The following is a 25,097-nucleotide window of genomic DNA, read 5'->3' as shown; positions in this document are numbered from 1 at the left end:
AAGATCATTAGCTGATTAATTTACAATTCGAACCCGCTGTGGACACGCTTCAAATGCGCCAGTAGTACTTACCCAACTGCGTGTGCTTACTTGCATTGCAAGCCCCAGGGTTGGATTTGTCGTATTGTATGTATAATTATTTGGGTCCGACAGACGGCCAGAAGTCGCAGTCAACAAGTTATTTATTTTCCACACTTCCTCTACTTCACTCTTCCCGGACTTCAAAATAAAAGCATACCAGCAAACCACTTTACACAGCAGGTTTGCTGCGGCGCATTTCCGGAAGTAGGGAAGACGACACAGAAGTGCCTGAACTCCACCTTGATGTGCCGGCGTCATCCTTAAGTGCTGCGCGTAGCACTTGTTTCAAGTTGTTTTGAAACAGTTGAGTTCCAAGTCGGGGGGCATCGCTTCAAAAAGACAGTGACAACAATTTATATCATGCCTGCTACAACCATAAAGTGACCGAGATGACTAAACGATGCATTTAATTTTATTGCGAAAACTATCTGGAAGGTGGTGGCTAAGGGGGAACGTGGGTGAGTAGCTTCTTTTTACACATACGCCGCTGCCAAACTAGTCTGCTTTGCAGCAGCAACGAGTTGCGTGGTGCATTCTCTCCTCCATGTGGGGAAACTGTATGTCATCGCAACATGTGTCATAATGGACCGACCAGAGTAGCAACAATTCCTGATGTGTGCGTGGCATGTGTTGCAGACCTGTCGCCAACAGCACAATGCGTCGGTCATGTGAATCAATGCGGCAGTTGTCGCTCTCGCCATTGCGGGAGTAGAAAGAAGCCTAAAAAGAAGCCTTTCACAGAGTAGGCTGAGATGAAATTTGGCCGCCTCGTGACCACGTCACACGCATGAGGGCCGATTAGTGGGCCGGACTAAAATCCACTTCCAGCCATGCTTAGGCCAGCCCTTTTTAAAAATTTGTCAGCCCCACCACTCGCCCCAAAAAATGGGCATCCGGCCGGGCCGGAGGGTCCGACAAGGGACGGATTGCCAAGCTCTGCATACAACTTAATGGCTGTAAATCTCTGCAAAAGTTTACATTTTTAAATATGACTAACAGCCCAGAGGACAGAAGTGCCTTCATGTATTAGGCCATATTATGTACCGTACATAATAAGATTACTAAGACCTGTCTAAAGGGCAGAATCCGTCATTATGTGTATTTCAATTCCACTTTTTAAATATAGTCATCACAACATTGATGTCGTTCATCAGGTCACCCTTTTTGGGCACTTGTGGACATAAATGACATGGAAATGCTTCATTTGAACTCTGGACCTTTAACTGTGAATTCTATTCAGTTAACAAAATACCGGTAACTTGTAACAAGTAAGCTATGCATGTTCCTCGTATTTTATCATACATGTAAAGCATTACATTAGAAGACAAATCTCGTTCATCCCAGAGTATCCATCTGTCTTTCCTGCGGACCGTCCCCCCCTACTCGCACCAAGCGCACGTGTGGTTCGACCTGATGCGCGAGTTCAACTGGAACCATATTATCCTGATTGTGAGCGATGACCACGAGGGCCGAGCTGCTCAGAAGAGGCTGGAGACGCTCCTGGAAGAGCGAGAAACCAAGGTGAGATGCTCTGTCTCCTGGGCCCCTCTGCCCTCTACTTCTCACCTCCCACAGTTTGTATGTAGCTGTTTCCCTCTCTGTTACGTGGCCACATCTCTTTCTCACCATTGTGTAAGCATTTGCTAACATTCAAGAGACATCAACAGCATCTAATGTGGTCTACTTTTGACAAAAGTTTGTGCGTTTATTTGCTCATCTTCACGTTGCTTTTCACCATAGTCCAAAATTATCCCATGTCTACCAACATTGGGAGCCAAATAGTGGACTTTGATGTGAGGCTTTGCAAACCATCATAGACAGAAGTCATGGAGTCTTTTGGGGGAGGTGGTAGGAGTAATTTTCCTCTCACCGGATGATTTGGGCCATTTTATATAGTGCTGATGCATGCATCCATGTGTGCCTCTGAGTTGTGGATATGGGTCAGTGAAATGCTGATCTTCAATGAGGCAAATCTCAAATGACCTGCAATGATGCAAACGGGTGATAGAGGAAGTGAAGGAAAGCATCTTTCTCCTCCATTTAATAAGATGAAATTACCCGAGGGTATCTTTTTTCTTTACACTCTCATTGTGCCTCTCTGGGCCTCTTGGCTGTAATTGTGTGTCAGAGTGAAATGAGTCCCGATTCAGAGGTTTAATTAAATCAGAAGGCGAAGACATGGCCAATATGACGCTCACACTTGAGGCAATTCACAGGAAGGCTGTGAAAGCTGTTGAAATAAGTGACCTGGATCAGCACTGATTAACACAGGGCTTTTTCAACATTTTTGAGTTCATCGCACTGAATTGGGCTACTCTGCATTTTAAACGATGCTGCTGACATTTAAAATCAGCAAGCAGGAACTCACATCCTCCATGCAAGAGGGAAAATGTGTATGAAAAGCATTTTGATGAGAACCCAGGAAGTCATTTTTTTATGTGCACATTCTGGATCTGAAAACGAAGCCGCAGGCATCATTGAGAATGAACAAATATTGATTATGCTTTTTCAATTTTTTTATTTTTTACTGTGTCTATCATATCACATCACAATTCAGTAATTGTAATAGCTGCTTAGTTTCAAATGATAGTAATTAGAAATATACTTTATTATTTCGGAAGTAGCTTGCCCAACACTGATTATCACAAACAGCAAGATTTAATGAATCCTCCAGATTGTCAGTGCATTTAAACCTGACTTAAAACATATTTCCATGTGAACCTCCGTGTTTCAAATACTTCTAAAAATACATCAGTGTGACATCACTGTTGCACTTGTCTCCCCCTAAATCTGACTTTAAATTAGACTACTATAAATTGCTCATTCACTACAGTAAGAAAAAAACTGACTATGACATGTATTAAAATTAAAAACCAGCAATACGTATTTCACTTAAGCTCTGAGTGTTTCATGTGATGTGAAATTATATTGAGTTGACTGCCACCACATCTCGTTATGCTCTAATTAAAAGAGGAATATTGTGGTTAATCACTTAGTTGAGCTGCACTGATGCAGTAAATTGACACTATTTTTAGCGACGTGGCGAGCAATGAGCGAGGTCATATAGTCACTGAGGGATCACTCACACCACCAGCAAAGAGATTCCGGACACGTTGGACCAAGAGCAAAAGTGACTAACGCAACATGAAATATAAATGTCTGAATGTGGATACAAAAATAGAGCACTCAGGAAAAAAACTCTCAGGGAAAAAAAAACAAAACATAATTTTTTCTCATGTGGAATAGTGCCGGAATGTTGCTAGGTGGAGTGATGTGCTTTGAGATAAATGCTTCAACACTCAACTATGATGCAAATGTCATTTCTAAATAATTTAAGCAGCTTTAACATTGCAGCATCCCCTGAGAGAGAAAACATTCAATATTTTAGCTTTAACATTTCATATAATAGTAAGCAATGTAATTTGATTGGCTTCCAATTGAGTTTCAGACATTGCTTTTTTTTGCTATACTGAAGCTTAGCATTTAGATGGGAAATATATACCGCTGACCATTTGTTTCAATTTCATGAGGTACCGTCACCTGTAAAGCTAAAAGGATGTAAAACATACTGCAGCACCATGACGTAGTAATAATAACCAGACCTGGGCATTCCGCCTATTTGACGGACTGGTCCGCCTCTCCGCATATGGCGGACGCCCATTTTGTAGGCGATAAACAATAGACAGGAAACTTTAAAAAATAGTCAGACTAAGCATAGTAGAAATTTTTTTTGCCTTTGATGTTTCTGGGGTGGGGGAAGATCTGTGAGTTGTGATGCCAGACGGCTGTGCAGAAAACAAAGTGAAGCAGCGAGATTAAATCAATCGATGTATTCTAAATATAAAACATTGCAATTGCCCTTATTCCGCAACGGTCAGTTGCAGTCTTCTTTTTACAGTTGTGTTGACACACAGTGTTCTCATAGCAACTAAGAAGAATATTTCTCTTTAGTATCATGAATATTAGCGCACATGCAATAGCACATGTAAAAATAGAGAGATGTGACCCAACACACTGTACAAACATGATGTGCTGCAAATGCTATTTCAAACATAATGATACAGTATACAGCTGATAAAATCGGACCATCCCCCTGGTGTAAGGTTTATGCCACAACTGGCCTACTTTGAAATTGATAGCATTTAATCCAAAATAATTTGTTATGCTTTGCTAGGTGGTTTCAGTTCCCACTCAGGTCTGATGAGGATGAAAAGGGGAATTCAGTTTGAAATTTCTTATTTTTGTTCAACATGTTTAATTCCCTGAAACTGAAAGATTGTGCATTAAAGCACTCCATGATGGCTGTTGGAGATGGCACTAAAACAATTACCATATTTTCCAGACTATAAGCCGCACCATAAGCCGCACCCACTCTACTTTTTAAAAAATTATGTAAAAAACATATATAAACCACACCTATGAATAAGACGCACCTATCTATGTTGAAAAATTAGATCTTTACTGCATTTACAGAACGCATTTTGAACTGTAAATGTCCATGTATGTATCTGAACGTATTCTTTCCTAACAGTGCTTTTTTACACGGCAGCGACTTTGCTAATAAAAACGGAACAGTACTTATCTTCATTTCACTGCCCACTGCCACCCCAGGTTGTCAGCTCTACTTCGCATACCACGTAATTCATAACCTAGTGCATAGCACCCTCGCCTGTTGAATTCCTCCACCTGCAGTCACATCCTGTTAATGGCAATTGTATTGTATTGTAATTCCGGTTAGATTGCCCCTAGCGGTGGAAGAAAATTCCACAGAATAGCCGCATGGTTCAAAACCTAGGGAAAAAGTAGCGGCTTATAGTACAAAAATACGGGAGTATCATGGTCAATTGAAATTCTTAAGCACTGTATCTATATTAATTATTAGGCTAGCATTATATGTATGAATATTAGATGTGTTCATCTCGCCACTAGAAGACGATTTGATACATGCATGAGGCACGATACGATTCAAGGGCAGTGTCATGTTAAATGGGAACTATTCGATTTGGTTCGATTCAGTGGGTTTCAATTTGATATGTTGTGGCTCAGAGGGTATGATGCAATTTCTTGTTGTCATTTTACACACATACAAATGAGCTTGTCAGTACTGTAAATGTGGTATTTCCTACAAAGATACATCCCTCCAATAAAAGACAATTCAAGACGTATCTCAATATATATTAGAGTGGACCGATTTGATCCAGTTCAGTACACGCACTTATTTTAAATCAAAACCGATTTTCTGAATCGAATCAGTTTATGTTACACCCCTAATAACTATCCATCCATTTTCTGCACCACGTATCCTCATTAGGGTCATCACGGTATGCTGGATTCTATTCCATATGACTTTGCAAACATAAAACAAATAAGAATTCACTGTCACGTTCAAACTTGCAGGGAATTTAAAATCTTAATTTCATCTAAGGAGCATATTTTTGGAACGTGGGAAGAAAAAAAAAACAGAAAAGCATGGAGAGAAAAACCTATTAAAGTCTAAAAGGAGAGCTATGAGTCAACAAGCAATAAACCTGCAGATTTGTTTTTTCATTTAATTATTTTAAGAGATGGTCCAGAAATGCCATTCAGTAGCTGGAGTACAGATGACCTGCAAGGAAAAATCCCATATATGAAATTTACATATTAAATTTACTTTGAGGCATATTGGGGTCATGAAAGAGTACTGCTAGGACAGTTTTTATTTGCAATACGGGAGTTTGATATGTGGTGATTATATCATGATGGCATGATGTTGTTGGACAGAATGAAGTTTGAGAGGGTACAGACAGGGAGAACACAGCAAGAACAACACAAAAAGAGAGAGTGGTCTAAAACTGTTTATGACTGTTATAAATTTCCATAGGAGTTGGGTTTTATCTATATTATGAAGACCAGGAAAATAGTGCTACCCTCCGTGAGGAAGGGATGCAACCAATATAACAATTAAGCATATCGGACAGGACGGGACAAGGGAATTGAGCAAAGATGTGCTACTTGTGTGTAGTGCAGGTGGTTACGCAGTGCCATAACACACCTTTAGAAACTGTGTGCAAATGTGAATCCAGGAAGTTAACAAAAGCATATGTGTGTGTGTAGCAATTGTGTCCCCACACAGTACAACAAAATCAGAAATTGAGGATTAGGGGCCCTAAATTCCAATTCAATTCCTGAATTTGAATTTGAATCAAGGTGGCAAACGGGAACCAGAATTGCAATTGAAGCTCAAATTGCAGGAAGTAGAACTGAAATTCCATGAAATTCAAAGAAATTCATGATGCAATATATATAAGCCTAGTTACAGCATGAATTTCATATAAATATTATTGTAAGGACTTTATGTACACAATACTTAATTACAGTAAATATCAAAGTGCAGTAATTGTTTTTCAATACCATTAAATGCCTACTCAGATAAAACAGATCATAAAAAAATAAAACTTAGAAATGATTTAAAATGATGGTAGAACAGCACTTAATTTCCCAGAATTCCTTGCTTAATCTAAGTCTTTAGAATGGCTGCCCAAACATTTTGGACATTTTGTTTGGAGCACACCTGATATGCTATGAGAATGAGTTTATCTGAATTGCACTGAATTCAATTCCACTTCCTGTAATTCAAATTCAATTCAGCATCCTGCAGGTTGAAATCAAGTCAAATCTAAATTCATATAATGAATTAAATTGAATTCTGACAATCAAAATGTTGCACAGCTTCTGATCTACAGAGGCATATTCGTAAATCAACACTATGCACTATCGCTACCCTATCCTTTCTTTGAACTTAATCTAAGTAGTGCTTAAAAGGCAGCTCCGACCCTTACGGCCCTGTCGTCGTTTCAGGCCAAGGATATTCTGCTGTGTTCGCACTTCACACTGTTGGTACAGAGGCAGTAATGCATATCAGAGTGTGACACTAATTTGGTGGCTGCACACTGGGAAAACATTTTGCTAGCGTTGCTAGATGCTGCAAGCTAAGCAATAGTAAGCTCGCTTGTGTTGTTACACGTATTTCATCATGCTTTTGTAATCATCTTGCCTGTTTGATTGAAGTTAGAAGTTGGGCCTGTTGAAGGAGGTCCATAAACTTCAGTGTCACTTGAACAACACACGTTGGTCTCTATTAGTGTTTATTTGCACTTGGAGTGTTGAGTGTATCTGATTATGGGTTGAAACACTTATTGGAGTCTTTTTTTCAAAGCAATTATATTGGGTGGCAGTTATACACAAACTTGTGATATTCGCGGGCCAGCCGGGTCCCTGTTCCCCATGAATAATGAGGGTCCACTATATATTTCTTGAGGCAAAACTGACAATTGTTGTATCCATAAAGGCAACAGCACTGGATCCGTATTTCAGCTAATGTGAGTTTCTAGTCATGTATGTGGTTGTGTAATGTGTAATGTGTGTAATAGTAAATAATAGAAAATCAATTGCAATGAAACAATTAATTAACCAAGGCTAAAATACTTGCTGCGTATTTGCTTGTTGAATTGTAAGTCTGATTCATGTGACCGCCGTTGCTTAGCAGTCTTGATGTCTTTGCAAGCCTCACAATTAAAGATCCCAATTTGAAGCACAAGTGGAGATTTGTTGGAATGCTTTGCTGCCCTCCATTTTCAACTGTTTATAATATTTTTCTGTGTCTGCATATTTTCTCTGTGCACATTACTCATCAGAATAAAAAAAGGAACTATGAAAACCTCGACCAACTGTCCTATGACAACAAGCGAGGACCCAAGGTATATTTGCATGGTCAATGCACGCCGCCCACCAACTTTCCAAACGTAGCAACTAGAAAACCAGCCCGACCCGGTCACCAGCCGACCCAGAAATGCCCTCCACCCCCTTGGTAGCACGTGTTTTCTTTAATTTTTAATTTGAGAAATTCCCATGTCGTTTCAATGAAGAATGGTTTTGCTATGAGAAATGTTTTCAGCAAGAAAAAAAAGATCAGTGAGCAGCGCCCTGGCTTTTATCATTTTCATTCTCAATTTCTAAAAGAAGGAATGCATGTCCTCTCAACTCTCACTCTCACACGAAAAGAGTTTGCAAGCCTTTTTTTCTTTGTGGAGAATTGGCGGTGTGGGAGCAACCCGTCTCCCGGATGCTACTTCCTCCTTACTTTTCAGCAGCTATTTTTTTGTTATTGTTGAGGCAAAATGTCCCTCTCACCTCCTTCACCCGTTTTTAGTTACTGGTTGCATTGACCTTTTTCTTCCCCCCCACCTAACACATGCACGTCCTTTTTTGGAGCCTTGATAATCCTCAGTTTGCATGTAAAACCAAATGCAAAAGTTTTTTTCCCCTTCAAGCTATTAATTTTTTTATATTCAGCCGGTACCCCCACTGGATCGATTTTTTTTTTCTTTTTTTTAACCTTTGCCTCCAGTTTACAAAATATAAATCGGCCAAACTCGAAGCAAGCAGGTAAAGAGGCATCATGGTGTCTAAGGGACAGGAAGTAGCTGGCTTGACCTTTCTTATGCTCCGATCACAGGCAGAGAAAGTCCTCCAGTTCAGCCAGGAGACTAACTTAACGGCCCTGCTGCTGGAGGCCAAAGAACTGGAGGCCCGAGTCATCATCCTTTCTGCAAGGTGAGGTTTTTTGTTTGTTACACTTCAGTTAATAGTGTAAAGTGCAACAAAGCACTGCTTTTCCAGGTATTCACACTTCCAAAGAATGCTCTTGTCTTCATAATTCATTATTAGTCAAACATGCTCTATGTTTGATGGAATCCATATATTTATCGTGAGTAAAGACAGTGAGATAATAAGCAAGACCAAAATCAATATTATAAAGTACACCCGCACGATGTGTAGTTTCAGCGATCGCCAAACTGCCTTTAACCCACATTGTTTTAATATTTTCTTTCATTGTATCCCACAAAAAACAATCCAAGAATAATACAAATCTAAATTATAATGTCATGACACAATACATGATGATGAACTGAATTTCATGTTGGTAATATTTGTACTTGTAGTGCTATTTCTTTTACTGCCACATACTAACAGTGTTTATTTTTAAAGACACAATTAGCATGTGTATGCAGTACATTTGTTTCCTTTACCTACTAACCAGTTCTTACACACACAACTAAAGATTTTAGGGTATATTTAAAGTGGAAGTCAACCCCGAAAGATATTTGCAATATGTTCTATACGCCTTCACTAGTCAAAACACGGCATTCTGATTCATATTCTGTTTGTGGAATATGAGTTAAGCAGCAAAATCCACCCATTTTTAGCCATCTCAGGCGACGGCCATTTTGTCACTTCTGTCGACTGTAAATGACATCACAGTTGCTCAGGGCTCAGGTAATGACCAATCACGGCTCACCTGTTTTCTGAAGCTGAGCCATGATTGGTCGTTGTCTGAGCCCTGAGCAACTCTGATGTCATTTTCAGGCGACAGCGAATGCAAAATGGCCACCCTCGGAGAAGGAGAAAAACGGGTGGATTTTACTGCTTAACTCATATTCCACAAACACAATAGAACACCATGTTTTGACGAGTGGGCCTGCATTGAACATATCCTTGTAAAGAAAATGTATAGGTTGACTTCCCTTTAAAAGCATGTAAAGTAGACCACATGTATGACTGATGCAAAAAAAGGGTAAACACATACAGTACAGGCACATGGATAATTACTGGAAAGTAAGCGCAAACTATCTAAGACTATCTGAGTAAGGACTTCACCTCATTAAGTACTGACTATGTTTAGTATGTACAATGCCTGGAAAAAGTATTCATACCCCTCAAACCTTTTCAAAGTTTGCCAACTTACAACTGCAAAGTGTTTTTATTGCGACTTTATGTGATCAAGCACCACATAGTGGCACATACAGTAATTGTACAGTGGAACGGAAATTATATATTTTTTTAAATATAAGCAAAAATACAAATATAAAAAACGTGGTGTGCATGACTTATAGCATAGGTGTCCTGCCAGACAGATTCTCCCACCTGAGCTGTGGATTTCTGCAGCTCCTCCAGATTGACCATGGGCCTCTTTGCTGCTTATCTGACCAGTGCTCGCCTCGCTCACTCTATCAATTTAAGTGAACGGCTGTTGTAATTTTGCAGTTATGCTGTTCTTTATCCATTTTTGGATGATGGATTGAGTGGTGCTCCTCGAGTTGTTCAAAGCTGAATTGTATTTAGGGGATATCAGTGTATTGGTGGCTGAATACAAATTCGCCAAAAATTCAACCATTCACCTCATCGTTTCTGTTCCTCTTTTCATTTATGTGCTACTTTATGTTGGTCTCTATCATATAAAAAAAAGATCAACAAAATACATTCAAGTTTCTGATTGTAATGTCACAATATGTGAAAAGGTTCAAGGGGTGTAAATGCTTTTTAAGGCACTGTAGTTATAATTTCTTAATTTTCAAAGTTGACCTGGTCTCAAATACTTCTTTTATCGCCCTTGCTTGCAGCTTTTTTTCTTCCTCTATGATTTGTCTTATTGAATCATTCTTCATCATTACTGGTACTTTTTCCTGTCTTTTTCCCCCCCTTGATGTCCCCGTCATGTCATGCTAGTGAGGAAGACGCCGCCGCTGTGTACAAGGCTGCCCGTTTCCTCAACATGACAGGCTCAGGCTACGTGTGGCTGGTGGGCGAGCGGGAGATGTCGGGTAAAGCGCTGAGTGAGGCGCCAGACGGTACGTTCATTATTCAGCCGAGACCTGTGGCAAATACACAAAGTTAACCTTGGTGTAACTCGAAGGATAATCACAACAAACAGAGGATTAGTGAGATTAACAATTGGTGTATTGCTGTACATGATTTCACCACGGAACCAATGTGTGTCGTGTGATGGATAAGCGTTTAAACGTTTAAGCACCAAGTGTTTAAAGGTTTAAATGTGTTGTGTTCCTTGTTTTCTTCAGTTGAATTGTGTTTTTCCTGGCTATTCATTGTGCTATTCTGTCATGTTAATGTCCTGATTTCTAATGAACTATTAAGGAAGAGTTTTGCAACTGGTAGAATGGTAAGCTACAACAGCCTTTCTTGTTCTCATTGCTTCAGTTTTTCTCACTACATTGTATCACTTCGTGGTCACCAACTTTGTGTCCCTCCTCCCTCTCAGTCACCTTCCACAAAAAAAAACCCTTTTCAGACAGCAATTCCCCCCCTTTATTTTTATGTGCCGTCATTGTCTCCACTTCCACTGCGGCTTCTTGTAGAAGTCGGTTGGACCTGGTTGCAATCAGAAAACTTAGCTGAAGTTGGATTATTGACTGGTTTGATCGTGTTTTTGTTTTAACACAAGGAATAGTTTGCCTGATTCCCCAAGTTCTGAATAACAGGAAAAGAATAAATGAAATCCAACTTCAAGGGACTCTTTACACATGCTGTAAAAGGTCATCAGTAGCAAAAAACAGCAAATATTGTTATTGATGTTGCCCTGCCTGATGAGTTATTTTTGCAGGCAGGGCAATTAGATGCTACTACTGATGTGCCACCTTTATTCAGGATGTTTAAACTAGAGGCCCTATAAGTTTTTGCCCACTTTGAGCATTGCAAAAGGATCCTAGGAGGCAGATCTTTTTTTCAGATAAGTGATTGTGTGTTTGTCATTGGATGGGTCATAGGTTTGATCGGCTTGCAGCTCATCAATGGGAAGAACGAGTCGGCTCATATCAATGACGCAGTGGCGGTGGTGGCCCAGTCCATCCAGGAGCTCTTTGAGAAGGAAAATATCACTGAGCCACCAAGAGGATGTGTGGGCAACACCAACATCTGGAAAACAGGACCTCTCTTCAAAAGGTAAACGCAACAATAGTACAGTGGGTGAGAAGTACAAACAACATTGCAAAACTGAAAACAAATGTACACATTCTCGTAACGTCCCTTGTAAGTCAGTCTTGGCGACGTTAAATACATCCATGAGCTTTAAAACGGTAAAACAATAATGTTTTGCCTTTTTTGTGGATCATGTCAAGTCAGTCCAGCAAGCTTTTATAGGTCACATTTAAAAACAAAAATGTCAAAAACTTGATGTGCTAGAAACAAAGTAAAGACATTTTTTAAATCAGCATGAATGATACGTTTAGCGAAGCATAGTCATCTCTGATTAAAATTTGTTGTTGGCCTGTTATTATTGTCCGTATTTAATGTACAACTATAATTAAACTTATTCAGTTAATACCTCTCTGAACTGTGCATAAATGGCAGATAGATTTTTTTCATACTTTCCTGAGCTGAGGGACATTGTTAGATCCCCAAATATGAGGTCAACAGTAGGCTTTTGTGTTAAATTTGTGCTTTTTCAATGACAAAAGCTAAAGTGGTCGCAATTACAAATACAAAACAGATTGCATAACATATTCTGTCTGTGTTACAGAAATTTGCTGCATCTGCCAGCTGACCTTCAAGTGACCCATTTAGACAGTTTTTTTCAGCAGCATAACAGGAAAAAAAACTCCATGCAGACGCGCTATTATAAAAGCTGACATTAGCTCAACACGATGCAGGCTGTAATTATTCTGCTTTGCTTGCTACAGGGTGCTTATGTCATCTAAATACCCAGAGGGGCTCACAGGACGTGTGGAGTTCAATGACGACGGAGACAGGAAGTACGCCCACTACAGCATTCTCAACTACCAGAAGAGTCGACTCATTCAAGTGGGCGTTTATAATGGGACACAGGTAAATTGACAGCTGACATCGATATGCACGGGGATTCACTTTAAGATGAGAAGATCAGAAGATTTCTAGTTATGGGCAAATGGTAAATGGACTGCGCGCGCGTGTGTGTGTGTGTGTGTGTGTGTGTGTGTGTGTGTGTGTGTGTGTGTCTTCTCCCTGCAGGTAGTAATGAACAATCAGCGCAAGATTATCTGGCCCGGCGGGGAGACGGAAAAACCACAGGGCTTCCAGATGTCCACTCGATTAAAGGTAAGGTGGCTTCACATCGACACAGTGATGTGATGTTCACGTCCACACATATCAAATATGAAACGTAACTTATGTTCCCTGTGAGACAGTGTGAAGAGGGAAATGAAGCCGCTCCATATCCATAAGCTGCAGCAATATATTAAACATTTCTTTTCAAAAAGGATCTGCAAAAAGCTTCTCATTTGTCTGTGCATATATTCTCGCCTCTGCTTCTTGGACATCCATTTTCCATTGCTGCTTGCTGGTCCCATAAGTTGGAAACGGCTGAAACAATGTAATCAACAGATGTCTGTCCTATTTGTTATAGATAGTGACAATACACCAGGAGCCATTTGTTTATGTGAAACCCACTATGCCGGATGGAACATGCAAGGAGGAAATGACATTAAATGGAGTCTTAATTAAAAAGGTTATCTGCACTGGGCCCAATGAGACCATCCCAGGTAACACATCAGGGACGTTTATATCAATGTGCTTCAACGCACATACACCTACTGGAGATGCATACATATATATGCAGTAGGTATCTATATATGTATGCATGTAGCTGAGTGTGCCATTGAGAGTGTGTGATGACTGATCAAGGTGTGTATCATGTGCTCAGAGTGACTGTGTGCGAGCATGAAATCTGCATAAGGAGAGTGTGATGCATTTGTCCAGTCAACATGCGCCGGATAAGGACTTCAAATAATTTCCTCTCAGTGGATTGTAACTCGCAACTTTTTCTGGTTTGGTTACAGGACGCCCAATTGTGCCGCAGTGTTGTTATGGATTCTGCATTGATCTGCTGATCAAGCTGGCCATGACCATGAACTTTACCTACGAGGTTCATCTGGTGGCTGATGGGAAATTTGGAACCCAGGAGCGGGTTAGTGTCACTTTACCTCATTCAAGGACATTTTTGTCATTGAGTATTTCTATGAATGCACTTGAAATTGCAACTGAAAATTGAAATTAATGTTATCCGCTGTCATCCTGCTTTTTACACCTACAGAAAGGAATGGCTTTGGGTTAATTTTATGATTTAAAACTTTGGGCATGACTACTGATGTATATTGTGAGATGATAACTTTGTCCTACTGCATTTTTTGCGACATTTCCAGTTGTGATTTTGAAGAAGGCTTTTTCCTAAATAACTCAGGACAATTTATAACAGACAATTGCTTCTGAAAGCTAAGAGTTGCAGCGCAGTTCTCTCTTAGAAATAGGTTACTAAGTGAAAAGTTGCCATTCATATTGCACAGTAAGCACCTTCTAAAGAACCTTTCTGGAATTTAGTCATCGTGTCCTAATAATCATGTTGATGGTGCTCCAGGTGAACAACAGTAACAAGAAAGAGTGGAATGGCATGATGGGAGAGCTCCTGGGGGGCCTGGCTGACATGATTGTTGCCCCGCTGACTATAAACAACGAACGAGCCCAGTATATTGAGTTCTCCAAACCCTTCAAATATCAAGGTCTTACTATCCTCGTTAAAAAGGTAAGTTAATCATATCTCAACAGAAGCATAACCAAACGAGGAGATGATGATCATCAATGCGTAATGATGTTGCCCTGGGGATTGAATTACATGCTACCGCCATGGTTTACTGTGAGTCACTGTCTAGTTGTGTTGAAATGCTCACATCAAACTATTTTAAACAAATGCTCATAGAACACATGTATTTGTATTCATTCCAATCAACCGCCAAAACATATTGGCACTTTATGTGTCCATTACGTTTTACATTAGATCTGCATCTGTGTTTTAAGTAGGTGGTTGATGTTATGAGGGATTATGCAATTGCAGCAAATGCCATTATTATAACAGTGAATATGCTAACTAGACAATGAATTACCGACAAAACAGACATTTTTTTGATAGCTCATAGCTTGGGAGATTGAACTTGTAAATGAAATTGGTTTCTCTACTGTAATCATTATTATTATCATTCATCAAGAAGTTGTTGAATGTGTATCAGTAAACAGTTGCGATGTGTGTTTTCAGGAAATCCCTCGCAGTACACTGGACTCGTTCATGCAGCCATTTCAAAGTACTCTGTGGCTGCTGGTGGGTCTTTCGGTACATGTGGTGGCGGTGATGCTTTACCTACTAGACCGGTTCAGGTACACGGGGAACCTGTGTTTGTGCGGGCATGTGCGTGTGTGTGCGCGTGCGTGCGCGTGGGTGTGTGTGCACTCCTAACCCCTTTAGATCTTCCACTCAGTTTAGATGAGAAGACAGACAGAGGAGCAGATTGACTCCAACCATCCCACCGCTATATCTCTGTGCTTCCTTCTTTGTCTGTTTTCCTTCTGTTTGTCTTTCTGGCTTTGCTCGCTCATGTTCAGTTCCTTCCCTTGCCCTCAGGCTACCACGGTTTTCTCAGGCACATTCTCTGCAAGGGCTCACTGAATCTCATGCAACCCAAACAATGTTTCTCCTGCAGCCCGTTTGGAAGATTTAAAGTAAACAGTGAAGAAGAAGAGGAAGATGCCCTCACCTTGTCATCTGCCATGTGGTTCTCCTGGGGAGTGTTGCTGAACTCTGGAATTGGAGAAGGTGACATGCACACATCGAAACAGTAGACATTTGGCATGTTCTTGATTGGTATTGTGACTGTGGGGCAGAAAATTAGATGGTCCTTTCAGCGGCTTTTCAGTAATCTCCACTCCTAGATGTCAATGTGAAGGTATTAAAAAGAGCTTCAGTTTCTTTTGGTCTTTGTGCAATTTGACACGCTCCAGATGCGGTGCCTCTCTTTGAAGATCACATTGTAATTTTTTTTTTTTTAATTCTTTGATACTATTTGTCATGTAACAGTTTTATTCCTTTTGTCTTTCTACAAATTCACAGGATTTAGTGTCTTCTACTTCTTGTCCATTTATTTCAGTTCTGCCTTGGTTGTACACAGTATGCAGCCTATACACTTTGGTCTAGTACTTGAAAAGTGACAGAGTTTTTATATTTAACTTGCAGGTGCACCCCGCAGCTTTTCAGCGAGAATCCTTGGCATGGTGTGGGCTGGCTTTGCCATGATCATTGTGGCTTCCTATACTGCCAACTTGGCTGCTTTCCTAGTGCTGGACCGGCCTGAGGAGCGCATCACCGGCATCAATGACCCGAGGGTACATGATGATACGACCAATGTCAACATTACATCACTTTCAATGTTGTTAACCAGAGTGCAGCCAGGGCTTTAAACTTTGTTCCTTCAAAATCAGTAATGACTTGGAACTTAATATCTAAAAGACTGTAAGAATTATTTGGTTCTGGTATTATAAAATGTAATTAAAAAAAAAATCCCAAAGATATTATAACCTGTTAAAGGATTTTTGGGGCAGCGGGAGTTCTTAAGGAATTGGCTTTGACATGGTTGACACTACAGCAACTGGGACTGAACTGGACTGGAGAGATGCTTGCCAGATTCCTAAGCCTTTAGGCAAGGCACCAGGCATGTTGCATTTATAATTTATGCCCAGTGTGCAATCTGGTTCAGATTCAGATATTACTTGTCTTGACAATTTTCCCACCTTTTTGGGGAAGGATCACAAATGTTTAGATTCTTTAAAAATGAACTGGAATATCTCTGGTGTGGAATTTCTGCAATGGAGAAGAACGTTTTTTGCATGAAAAACTTGTTTGAAAATAAATTCCTCTTTAGCAGTTTTTGGCAGCGGTTCTTGCAGTTTTATGACTTTATGACAAATCTCCTCTTCAGCTCAGAAATCCATCTGACAAGTTCATCTATGCCACGGTGAAGCAGAGCTCCGTGGACATCTACTTCCGGCGGCAGGTGGAGCTTAGCACCATGTACCGCCACATGGAGAAGCACAACTATGAGAGTGCCGCCGAGGCCATCCAGGCAGTGCGTGACAAGTGAGTCTCGGCCAGGCCGCGCTGACCGGAGCGTGTTGGCTGGCTACTCAACCTGTCAAGCACAAAGTCAATGCTGCCCCGGTCAGGTCAGAGGGTTGGCGAGGAGGGGAAGGGACACATGGACCTGTGGATCAGATGGAAGCCGTAGGACTTACTATGACCATCTGTCTGATCCAGGCCCATGACTCAGGAGAGAGCAGACTAAGGTGGGTAGGTTTGGACTCAACAAGCACAAAGGTACAGAGAGAGGTGGAGCTAACGCTGAGTGGAGGAGCACCCTTTTTCAGGTTGCACCCAGACGAACATCTTTGTGATGGGGGGAGTCTGGTGGGGAAGGCGCCCTTACCCATCTGGAATTGGATTTCATTTGGGCCATAGGCAGCGGTACTGATTACTGGTAAACGCTGAATGACACACGAGATGTGGTGCACGAGAGAGAAAGGGCCGCCGACCGTAAATGTGTATGTAGATCATTGTACTGTTGCACCGTAACCCCTCCTTCCCCTCCTCCTCCTACTCCTCCTCCTCCTCCCTCCTTCCACCTTCCTCCTCCTCCTCCTCCTCCTCCTCCTCCTCCTCCTCCTCCTCCTGCCTCCCCCTCCCCCACAGCAAGCTGCATGCTTTCATCTGGGACTCTGCGGTGCTGGAGTTTGAAGCCTCGCAGAAGTGCGACCTGGTGACCACGGGAGAGCTGTTTTTCCGTTCGGGCTTTGGCATAGGCATGCGCAAGGACAGCCCCTGGAAACAGAATGTGTCCCTGGCCATTCTCAGGTCTGTCCCAGCCGAAGGTGCATTATTCGTCTGATTTTTATTTTGTCTGTTTCTTACCTATATGATTTCATGGTCATGTATTGACCATTTTTAGCCATCGCCTTATGTCACATCTCTATTTAGCCCCCTTCCTGCCCTCATTGTCTGTCTGTCTGTCTGTCTCTGTCTGTGACTGGTCTTGGTGTCCGCCTCATAAGTTGAGATCAGGGTATGAGCGACTCTAGCATCTCAGTATTTGCGCAGCGAATTAACTTTGTCACCTATCTCCCCACCACCTTTGACCCCTTACAGTTCTCATGAGAACGGCTTCATGGAAGACCTAGATAAAACCTGGGTGAGATACCAGGAGTGTGACTCAAGGAGCAATGCCCCAGCCACACTCACCTTTGAAAACATGGCAGGTATGGTCCTTAAGGCGTAGAAAAAGCGTTAAAAGTGATTGGACAAAAACTGCAGTGGTAAGTTACTGTAGCCCTTTTTTGTCCAATACCTTTACCCTCAAATTTTCTTTAGTGTTGGCGTGGGTCATTTGTACAGTCTCTCGTGCTGTGGCTTCATGATCGTAATATTAGCAATGTGTGGTTTTCAGTTGTCCGTGGGAGCTGGTTTAAAAGAAGAGTGGCGACCACTGGGCACGACTCGATACTCAGTGGGTGAAGCGTGTTTTTAAGATCAACAATCCACTCTTTTCTCTCCTTATCCATCTTTACAGGGGTCTTCATGCTTGTGGCTGGTGGCATAGCGGCAGGAATCTTCCTCATCTTCATTGAAATAGCCTATAAGCGCCATAAAGACGCCCGCAGGAAGCAGATGCAGCTCGCCTTTGCGGCCGTTAATGTTTGGAGGAAGAACCTGCAGGTAGGAATAATTTCCTTTGTCTTAACCTGGGTGAAAGGGCCTGGACTGAAGGAGAGTCCCGACACCTCCCCATAGGGGTCAATGTGTGAACATCACATCGATACACAAAAATATTCAACTCTAAATCTCGCACAGTAGCCATCTACACCACATGCAAGAGAGAGATCTAAAATACAAGTAGTATCTAATTACCTGCATATCCACGACATGTTCACTTTCCAAATAATTACATAATAGTCTTCATGACCCTTTAACAGAATGGACATCTTAATTAAACCCTATATAGGATAAGCGGTTTGGAAGATGACATGACATGACATCTTAATTAAAGCATCCATCTGATGGTTTCTATTATCACTTGTGTAATTTGTTCAAAATCAGATTATACAAACATAAAAAAACAGAAATACAATTTCCAAACGGAAAAGCAATCACTGTTAGTTTGTTGTGCAATTACGTTATCTCATCATTGATTCCATCACTCTGGCCACAGCCAGAAGCTAACAGGACAAGCCGAGCATAAAGATTGACATCACTTTCTCGGTACAATCGGAGAGCTTGAAGAGACAAGATATTTTTCTTGTCATTGTGGTGAAACGGCAAGTTGTTGCTGGATGCCAAAGCAGAAGAAAATAATAAAAGAGAAATAAAGAGACTTTAAGCTACCAAATAACGTTGACAGGCAGATGCATATATTCTATAATATTTTAAGTAATAAAAGTGTGGAGTGCCATATTAAAAGTATATACTGTTTTCCAAATTATTATGCATGTAGGATTTAAGTTTTTTTGTTGTTGTTGTTTGCCATGTTTTAACACAAGTGTTTTCCCAATTTATTTAAACTTTATGTTTTAATTATGAAGTTTCTCAGATCAGACTTACTAAGTGGAAATTGCCTTTTTGAGGTCGTTCCACATTGTTAGTTACCGTTGCATGATGATGTAAAAGAGTGTTTCTACTGATCAAACAAATGTGTTCCAATACAAAGTTTATGTAAGGCAACTACAATGTGTCAAGAGAGCAGTTGTTAAAAAACACTGATGAGCAGCAGGTAGATATTTGTATTTGCTGTTCACTCTGGAGTCCCAAGACCCTCTTGATGCAGGATCCATCAAAGGGCGCAGTCATGCTTAAGGCTATATTTTGTCACGCCTAACCAATGTGAAAAAGGGGGAAATGTTTGATGTTGGCTCAGGAATATTTAAAGGCTGATTTACAATCAATTTATTCATTGACAAATGCTTTACTACTTTGGATGAGGCAGTTTCATGGATTTCTGGATGGTTGGTGGATGGTGACCTTTTCCAAACAAGGCTGTCCTGTCAGCAATAAGTAGAAGTAGGGGGGATAATGTTTTGAGCTGGATGGATTAAGACTGAGATGTGAGAGACCTTTTTGGTTGCCAGAAGATGGATGCTATGGTATGAAAAGAACAACCGGGACTTTCAGAGTAAAATAATTATGTTGCAAGAAAATGCAACATCCAACACTGCAAAAAACAATTGAAGCTTTGCGATGACTATATACAATATATGGAGACAAACTCATGGTGTAGCCGCCATTGTCACTTGGCCTCAACCCGATTGAGGACCTGTGGAGATTTCATAAAAGGAAGACTATGCAGGTGGACTGTGGTCTATCTCCCAAAAGCAATTCTTGCATCCTCAAATGAGATATCGATAGTCAGCTCAATGGATAAGAGTGTAGATGGCTCCTATGTCACTTGATGAGCAAATGTGTTTTCTTTTGGGTGAAATATTATTTTTTTGTTTTTAGAAATGATTTGTTTCTAATGGCAAAAATACAACACATTTTTGGACAATCACTTATTTTCTAAAACTGATTTGCATAATAATTTGGAACACTGTATTTTGAGTAATTATGCAAAAAAACAAAACTTGCCATTGTGGTGAATTTGTTCAATAAATACCTGATTATGATGAGAATAAGAGAACTACTTTTGTTCCCCCCCAAAAAATTCAGTATGAACAATGGACAAAAAGATCATATGCCAAAAAAGGTGGAACACAGTGTGGAGAAGATATTTTTGCTTCTGCTCGACTTTTCACTTTTGAACTATTTATTAATACGAAAATATGCTGTATTTCGGTTGTTTGGCTAAAGTTAAATGTTAAATCTAATGTTTTCTAAATTATTATGTTAACATTTTTACAATAACTGGTATTAAAACCAGATTTTTAAAGCCAGTCAGGGCTCCCTCTTAAAAGAGGCACCCATTTCCCCTTCATTCTTATAGCTTCACTCCCTGAGTGGAGGGTCGGGGAGTTCAGGGAAGCTCTATGTAATGGCTAGCCACTTTGACTATGTGATGTGAGCCTTGCACCATTTATGTATACTGTATGGTCCAGAACACAGTGAAAAAAGTACAGTAGAAAATCACAAGTGCCTGTCAGCAAACCAATGTCTTCCTGAAAGTGTCTACCATCTTGCTGACTACTATATAGTATGTATTTGTTGTGAGCGTCCTGACATGGATGTACATTGTGTGTATGTGTACAGCAGCCGGTTGCATGCTGGGTAGGATGTGGGCGGGGGTGGGGTCGCATCACGGAGAAAGGAGAGGGGCACACTTAACTGCGAGTGGACCAGCATGATTTAGATTCACGTCAACGATGATCACATTGATTTTTCTGCAAGGCTAAACAAAGATGGCTCAAGCACGCTCATCTTTGCTCATTAACCATCACCAGGGCCTTGGAGCTAAAGAGACGCACAATCTTGACTGCGCTATCAACCGCTATAATGAGACCTCATGCAAGGGAGTGCTGAGGGAGCTCATGAGTTGAGCTAATCCAATATGTCCTGTGCCAGACATTATTCATACTGTTTGGGTGTGCTGATATGATTGCTCGCAGTTATCAAATGCAAAATGACAACTTGGTTATGTAGGACACGAAGCCATCACGATGGAAAATCTACCATTGCAGTGTATGTGGTTCCCTCCTCCCTCAGTGCAGCGACCATTAAGTCCAGGAATCTCATTGCTGGCATTTTTTTTGACTGCTTGTATGTGCAATGATATATATATATATATATATATATATATATATATATATATATATATATATATATATACATTTGTTTCTAATCGATATATGACAAAAATCTGGATACATATCAACGGAGAATTGGAATCTCAGAACATGTGCACCTCTGATTAATGAAAATATATTCATGGAGATGACTTTTTACTGCCTCACACCTGTCTTTGTCACTATATGCTGCCAATGCATAAATCCTTGAGGGTGCCATGGAGTGGCCAAGGCTATCTCAGGGGGTCCGCAAAATAAAAACAACATTCATTGTTATATTGAATAAAATGTGCACATATGTATGTGCATACACGCACGCACACACATCTAAAACATTGGCAAGACCATTTACAAATATGCAGATAAAACATTTTTCCATAGCCACAATATAAATACTATTACTACTACTACTGCTATAACTACTACTACTACTACTACTACTACTACTAATAATAATAATAATAAATAATAATAATAATAATAATAATAATAATCATAATAATAATAATAATAGGGGGCGGCACGGTGGGCGACTGGTTAGCACGTCCGCCTCACAGTTCAGAGGTCGTGGGTTCGATCCCGGCTCCGGCCTCCCTGTGTGGAATTTGCATGTTCTCCCCGTGCCTGCATGGGTTTTCTCCGGGTACTCCGGTGTCCTCCCACATTCCAAAAACATGCATGGTAAGTTGATTGGACTCTCTAGATTGCCCCTAGGTATGATTGTAAGTGTGTATGGTATGTTGATTGATTTTAATTGATTCTAGATTCCCACCTTGTTGACGAGTGACATGTTTGGGTCAGTGCTGAAGCCACTTAGAGGGTTCAGGCTTGAGGGTGAGTTGCCTCACCATAATACATCCCCTAAACTCCTTTAATTTATTAACATACCTATCTGTAATTAATGCATGAAAAAATCTCTGTTAAAAAAAATAAACATAAAAACATAAACAATGTTTAACAACAAGTGACAAATGTGGAAAAGTAGCATAACTGCTTGGATTTTCCTCACACAAATTCCTCACATACAGCATCATGGTATTGTTTTATTGTTACTGTTGACTTGCCCTGTTTGTAAAAAAAACAGAACAGAGACATTTGTACACCTTTGCGGTTTTGGAATGAGTTCCTATTCCGATCCTTAGGTCGTGATTCACTTTCTCCCACTTTGGCTTGCCACAGGCTGCCCCTCTGTGGTTGAATTTAGAATATAACAATAACGAAAAACGTAGTTTCTGAATAAATATACAGTTCCGGTTTAATAGTTATTTTCATTCTTTGTTTTCATTGTGACGCTCAGCTCCGCATCACCAACGAGATACAAATGAGGCTTTCAAACATTTCCATTGCAAATGTTAGTCGGAAGTGCACTGTCTGAACAAACCTGTCATACAGTATTAAAAGAACTGCTTCAAGAAACCTGTCATGTGATCCGAGTTGACAATGATGATGATGGTCATAATGATGATGATGATGTTGATGATGATGACGATGCAACATAGTGGCACGCACCTCTTTCTCTGGAGAAATAACCAGCTGCCAGTCCCCCACAAATGTGATGACCTTGCATTTCTTGCGTGGTAACAAAATGTTTCAGAAATAATGTTTAAAAAAACATTTAGGAATTGGTTTGTGTTCCTGAAAGTGGACACACTTTGTGGCAGTTTGTTTTTCCCAGACTTTCATTATAAACTAACAAAAGATGTCATCTTCCAACAGGAGAGTCATGTTATTCTTAATTCAAATCAAGTGATTCTGCCAGCTTTCATCATGCCAACCATGCGTGCCACTGCCCGCTCACCACCTGATCACATGTCATCAGGGGGTTGAGAGGAACGTGCTGGATGGCACAAATGCGCCGTTAAAATAAGTGTGGACATGTGACCTGAGGAAAGGGATGCACTGCGGGGCCAGTGCTGGAGATTATGAATTTGTCATGCTGTTTGTTTTGTGTTTTTTTATGCTACGTTTTGGTTTGTTTGTTTTGGATATTTTCTTATCCTTCCATCCAACCATAAAATGTCCTAGCACGATGAAATTCACACCACACTGCCCTGCCCCCTCGCAAAACACCCTCCCCGTGCCCCCACTTACCCTTCTTTCAACCTCTCAGTCATTCTTTACTTTACTCATGCAATGCTTTCTTTTCAGTATAAAGTATTAAGTATTTTCTTTTCACGCATTAGCTGACTTCTGGTGTATAATTTGCATCTAGAGTCTGCTTTTTTTTTTAAAATATTATGATGCAATTCATCCCATTTCATTCCCTGATGTGTGGGGTGAATTTCCATTATACCCTCCGTGGTATAATGACTTTAAATGGGCTTCAGTTACGATTGCTATTGTATCCTTCTTCCATATACATTTTAGTGGCTCTCCACTGACCTTATTGTAGCTTGACTTTTTATATCTGCCTGGCTTTGAATGTGGATGTTTGCTTTGCTAGTGGCTTTTTTTCCCCCCCAAGATTTTTCCTTTTCCTGAACCTTTGACTTGTGCATAAGGATATTCTTACGTAATAACAATCAAGTGGATGGACATTTATTTGATTTTTCTTCTCTTCCCCTATGCAGCCATCTTCCTCTCTAGAGACTCAGGATGTAAGAATACCTTAATATGAGTTCTTACATGCACACAAACACCAAATTGTTGAGCTGAGAGTAGTGGTGGGGCACTCTGATGTCGACGGATAAGGTTAAAAACTCTTGTTTTTGTTTGAAAATTTTTAAAGCGAAGTCAACCCCTAAATTTTCTTTGCTATAATATTTTCGATGCAGCCCCAGTTGTTGATTAGTATTGTGTTTGTGGAATATGAGTTAAGCAATAAATTCCGCCCATTTTTGTCCATGTCAGTTGGCGGCCATTTTGCCACTTGCTGTCAACTGAAAATGACATCACAGTTGCTCAGGGCTCAGGTAACAACCAATCATGGCTCAGCTTCAGAAAACAGGTGAGCCGTGGTTGGTCTTTACCTTCGCCCTGAGCAACTGTGATGTCATTTTCAGTCGACAGAAGTGACAAAATGGCCGCCCCCTGAGATGGCTAAAAACGGGTAGATTTTGCTGTTTAACTTATATTCCACAAACGGAATATTAATCAGCCTGCAGTGTTTAGACTAGTGGAGGCTCACAGAACATATTTTTGTAAAGATTTTTTGTGAGGTTGACTTCCTCTTTGAATAGAATGCATGTTGAAATGTTGGCAACATCAAGTAGAAGCTATTTGGCATTCCATCGAGCTCTTTATATTCTGGATGGCTGTTGTTGTTGATGAAAGGCAGTCGGAACTGTAAAGTGTGTGCTCAGGCACCAGTTGGCAATATTTGGGATAGTTTAATTAGTGAAACATGGTATCACACCCACTGACATCTTTACTACCCATCACTCATTCTAATGCATTTTTAGGAGCTCAACGATTGGACTGCCGTGACATCTTTGCGGCGCCTGTGTGACATCTTGCATAAAATTTATGAGTGCCCTCATATCATATGGTTAAACCCACTCTCACGTCCTGAACACTCTATCTCCCGCTGCGCTCATTTTGCTCCCATCTAATTAGAGCATAACACTTGA

The 25,097-nt window shown here is 40.6% G+C and overlaps 1 protein-coding gene across 9 annotated transcripts in view; it reads left to right on the top strand.

Annotated features, from left to right (window-relative positions):
* The window catches only part of LOC147135249 (glutamate receptor ionotropic, NMDA 1), a 37,224-nt gene that overhangs the window by 6,439 nt on the left and 5,688 nt on the right, over positions 1 to 25,097 (top strand). For 2 of the 9 annotated variants that reach the window (XM_086052770.1, XM_086052766.1), the window contains exons 4-21: positions 1,426 to 1,602; positions 7,755 to 7,817; positions 8,576 to 8,673; positions 10,627 to 10,748; positions 11,682 to 11,856; positions 12,594 to 12,738; positions 12,901 to 12,987; positions 13,295 to 13,443; positions 13,729 to 13,855; positions 14,303 to 14,467; positions 14,975 to 15,093; positions 15,417 to 15,529; positions 15,947 to 16,095; positions 16,689 to 16,846; positions 17,456 to 17,617; positions 17,909 to 18,018; positions 18,330 to 18,475; positions 24,099 to 24,125. In XM_086052770.1, the coding sequence (XP_085908896.1) occupies positions 1,426 to 1,602; positions 7,755 to 7,817; positions 8,576 to 8,673; positions 10,627 to 10,748; positions 11,682 to 11,856; positions 12,594 to 12,738; positions 12,901 to 12,987; positions 13,295 to 13,443; positions 13,729 to 13,855; positions 14,303 to 14,467; positions 14,975 to 15,093; positions 15,417 to 15,529; positions 15,947 to 16,095; positions 16,689 to 16,846; positions 17,456 to 17,617; positions 17,909 to 18,018; positions 18,330 to 18,475; positions 24,099 to 24,125 (2,292 nt within the window). Of the gene's footprint in view, positions 1 to 1,425; positions 1,603 to 7,754; positions 7,818 to 8,575; positions 8,674 to 10,626; positions 10,749 to 11,681; positions 11,857 to 12,593; positions 12,739 to 12,900; positions 12,988 to 13,294; positions 13,444 to 13,727; positions 13,856 to 14,302; positions 14,468 to 14,974; positions 15,094 to 15,416; positions 15,530 to 15,946; positions 16,096 to 16,688; positions 16,847 to 17,455; positions 17,618 to 17,908; positions 18,019 to 18,329; positions 18,476 to 24,098; positions 24,126 to 25,097 lie in introns of all 9 variants that reach the window. The other 7 variants (XM_086052772.1, XM_086052771.1, XM_086052767.1 and 4 more) reach the window with 6 other exon arrangements.

This window comes from Filicampus tigris, chromosome 15 (assembly GCF_054856515.1).
Source record: "Filicampus tigris isolate MCC_2025a chromosome 15, RoL_Ftig_1.0, whole genome shotgun sequence".
NCBI lineage: Eukaryota > Metazoa > Chordata > Actinopteri > Syngnathiformes > Syngnathidae > Filicampus > Filicampus tigris.
The sequence above is the reverse complement of the archived record's forward strand: the minus strand, read 5'-3'. Positions and strand labels throughout refer to the sequence as shown.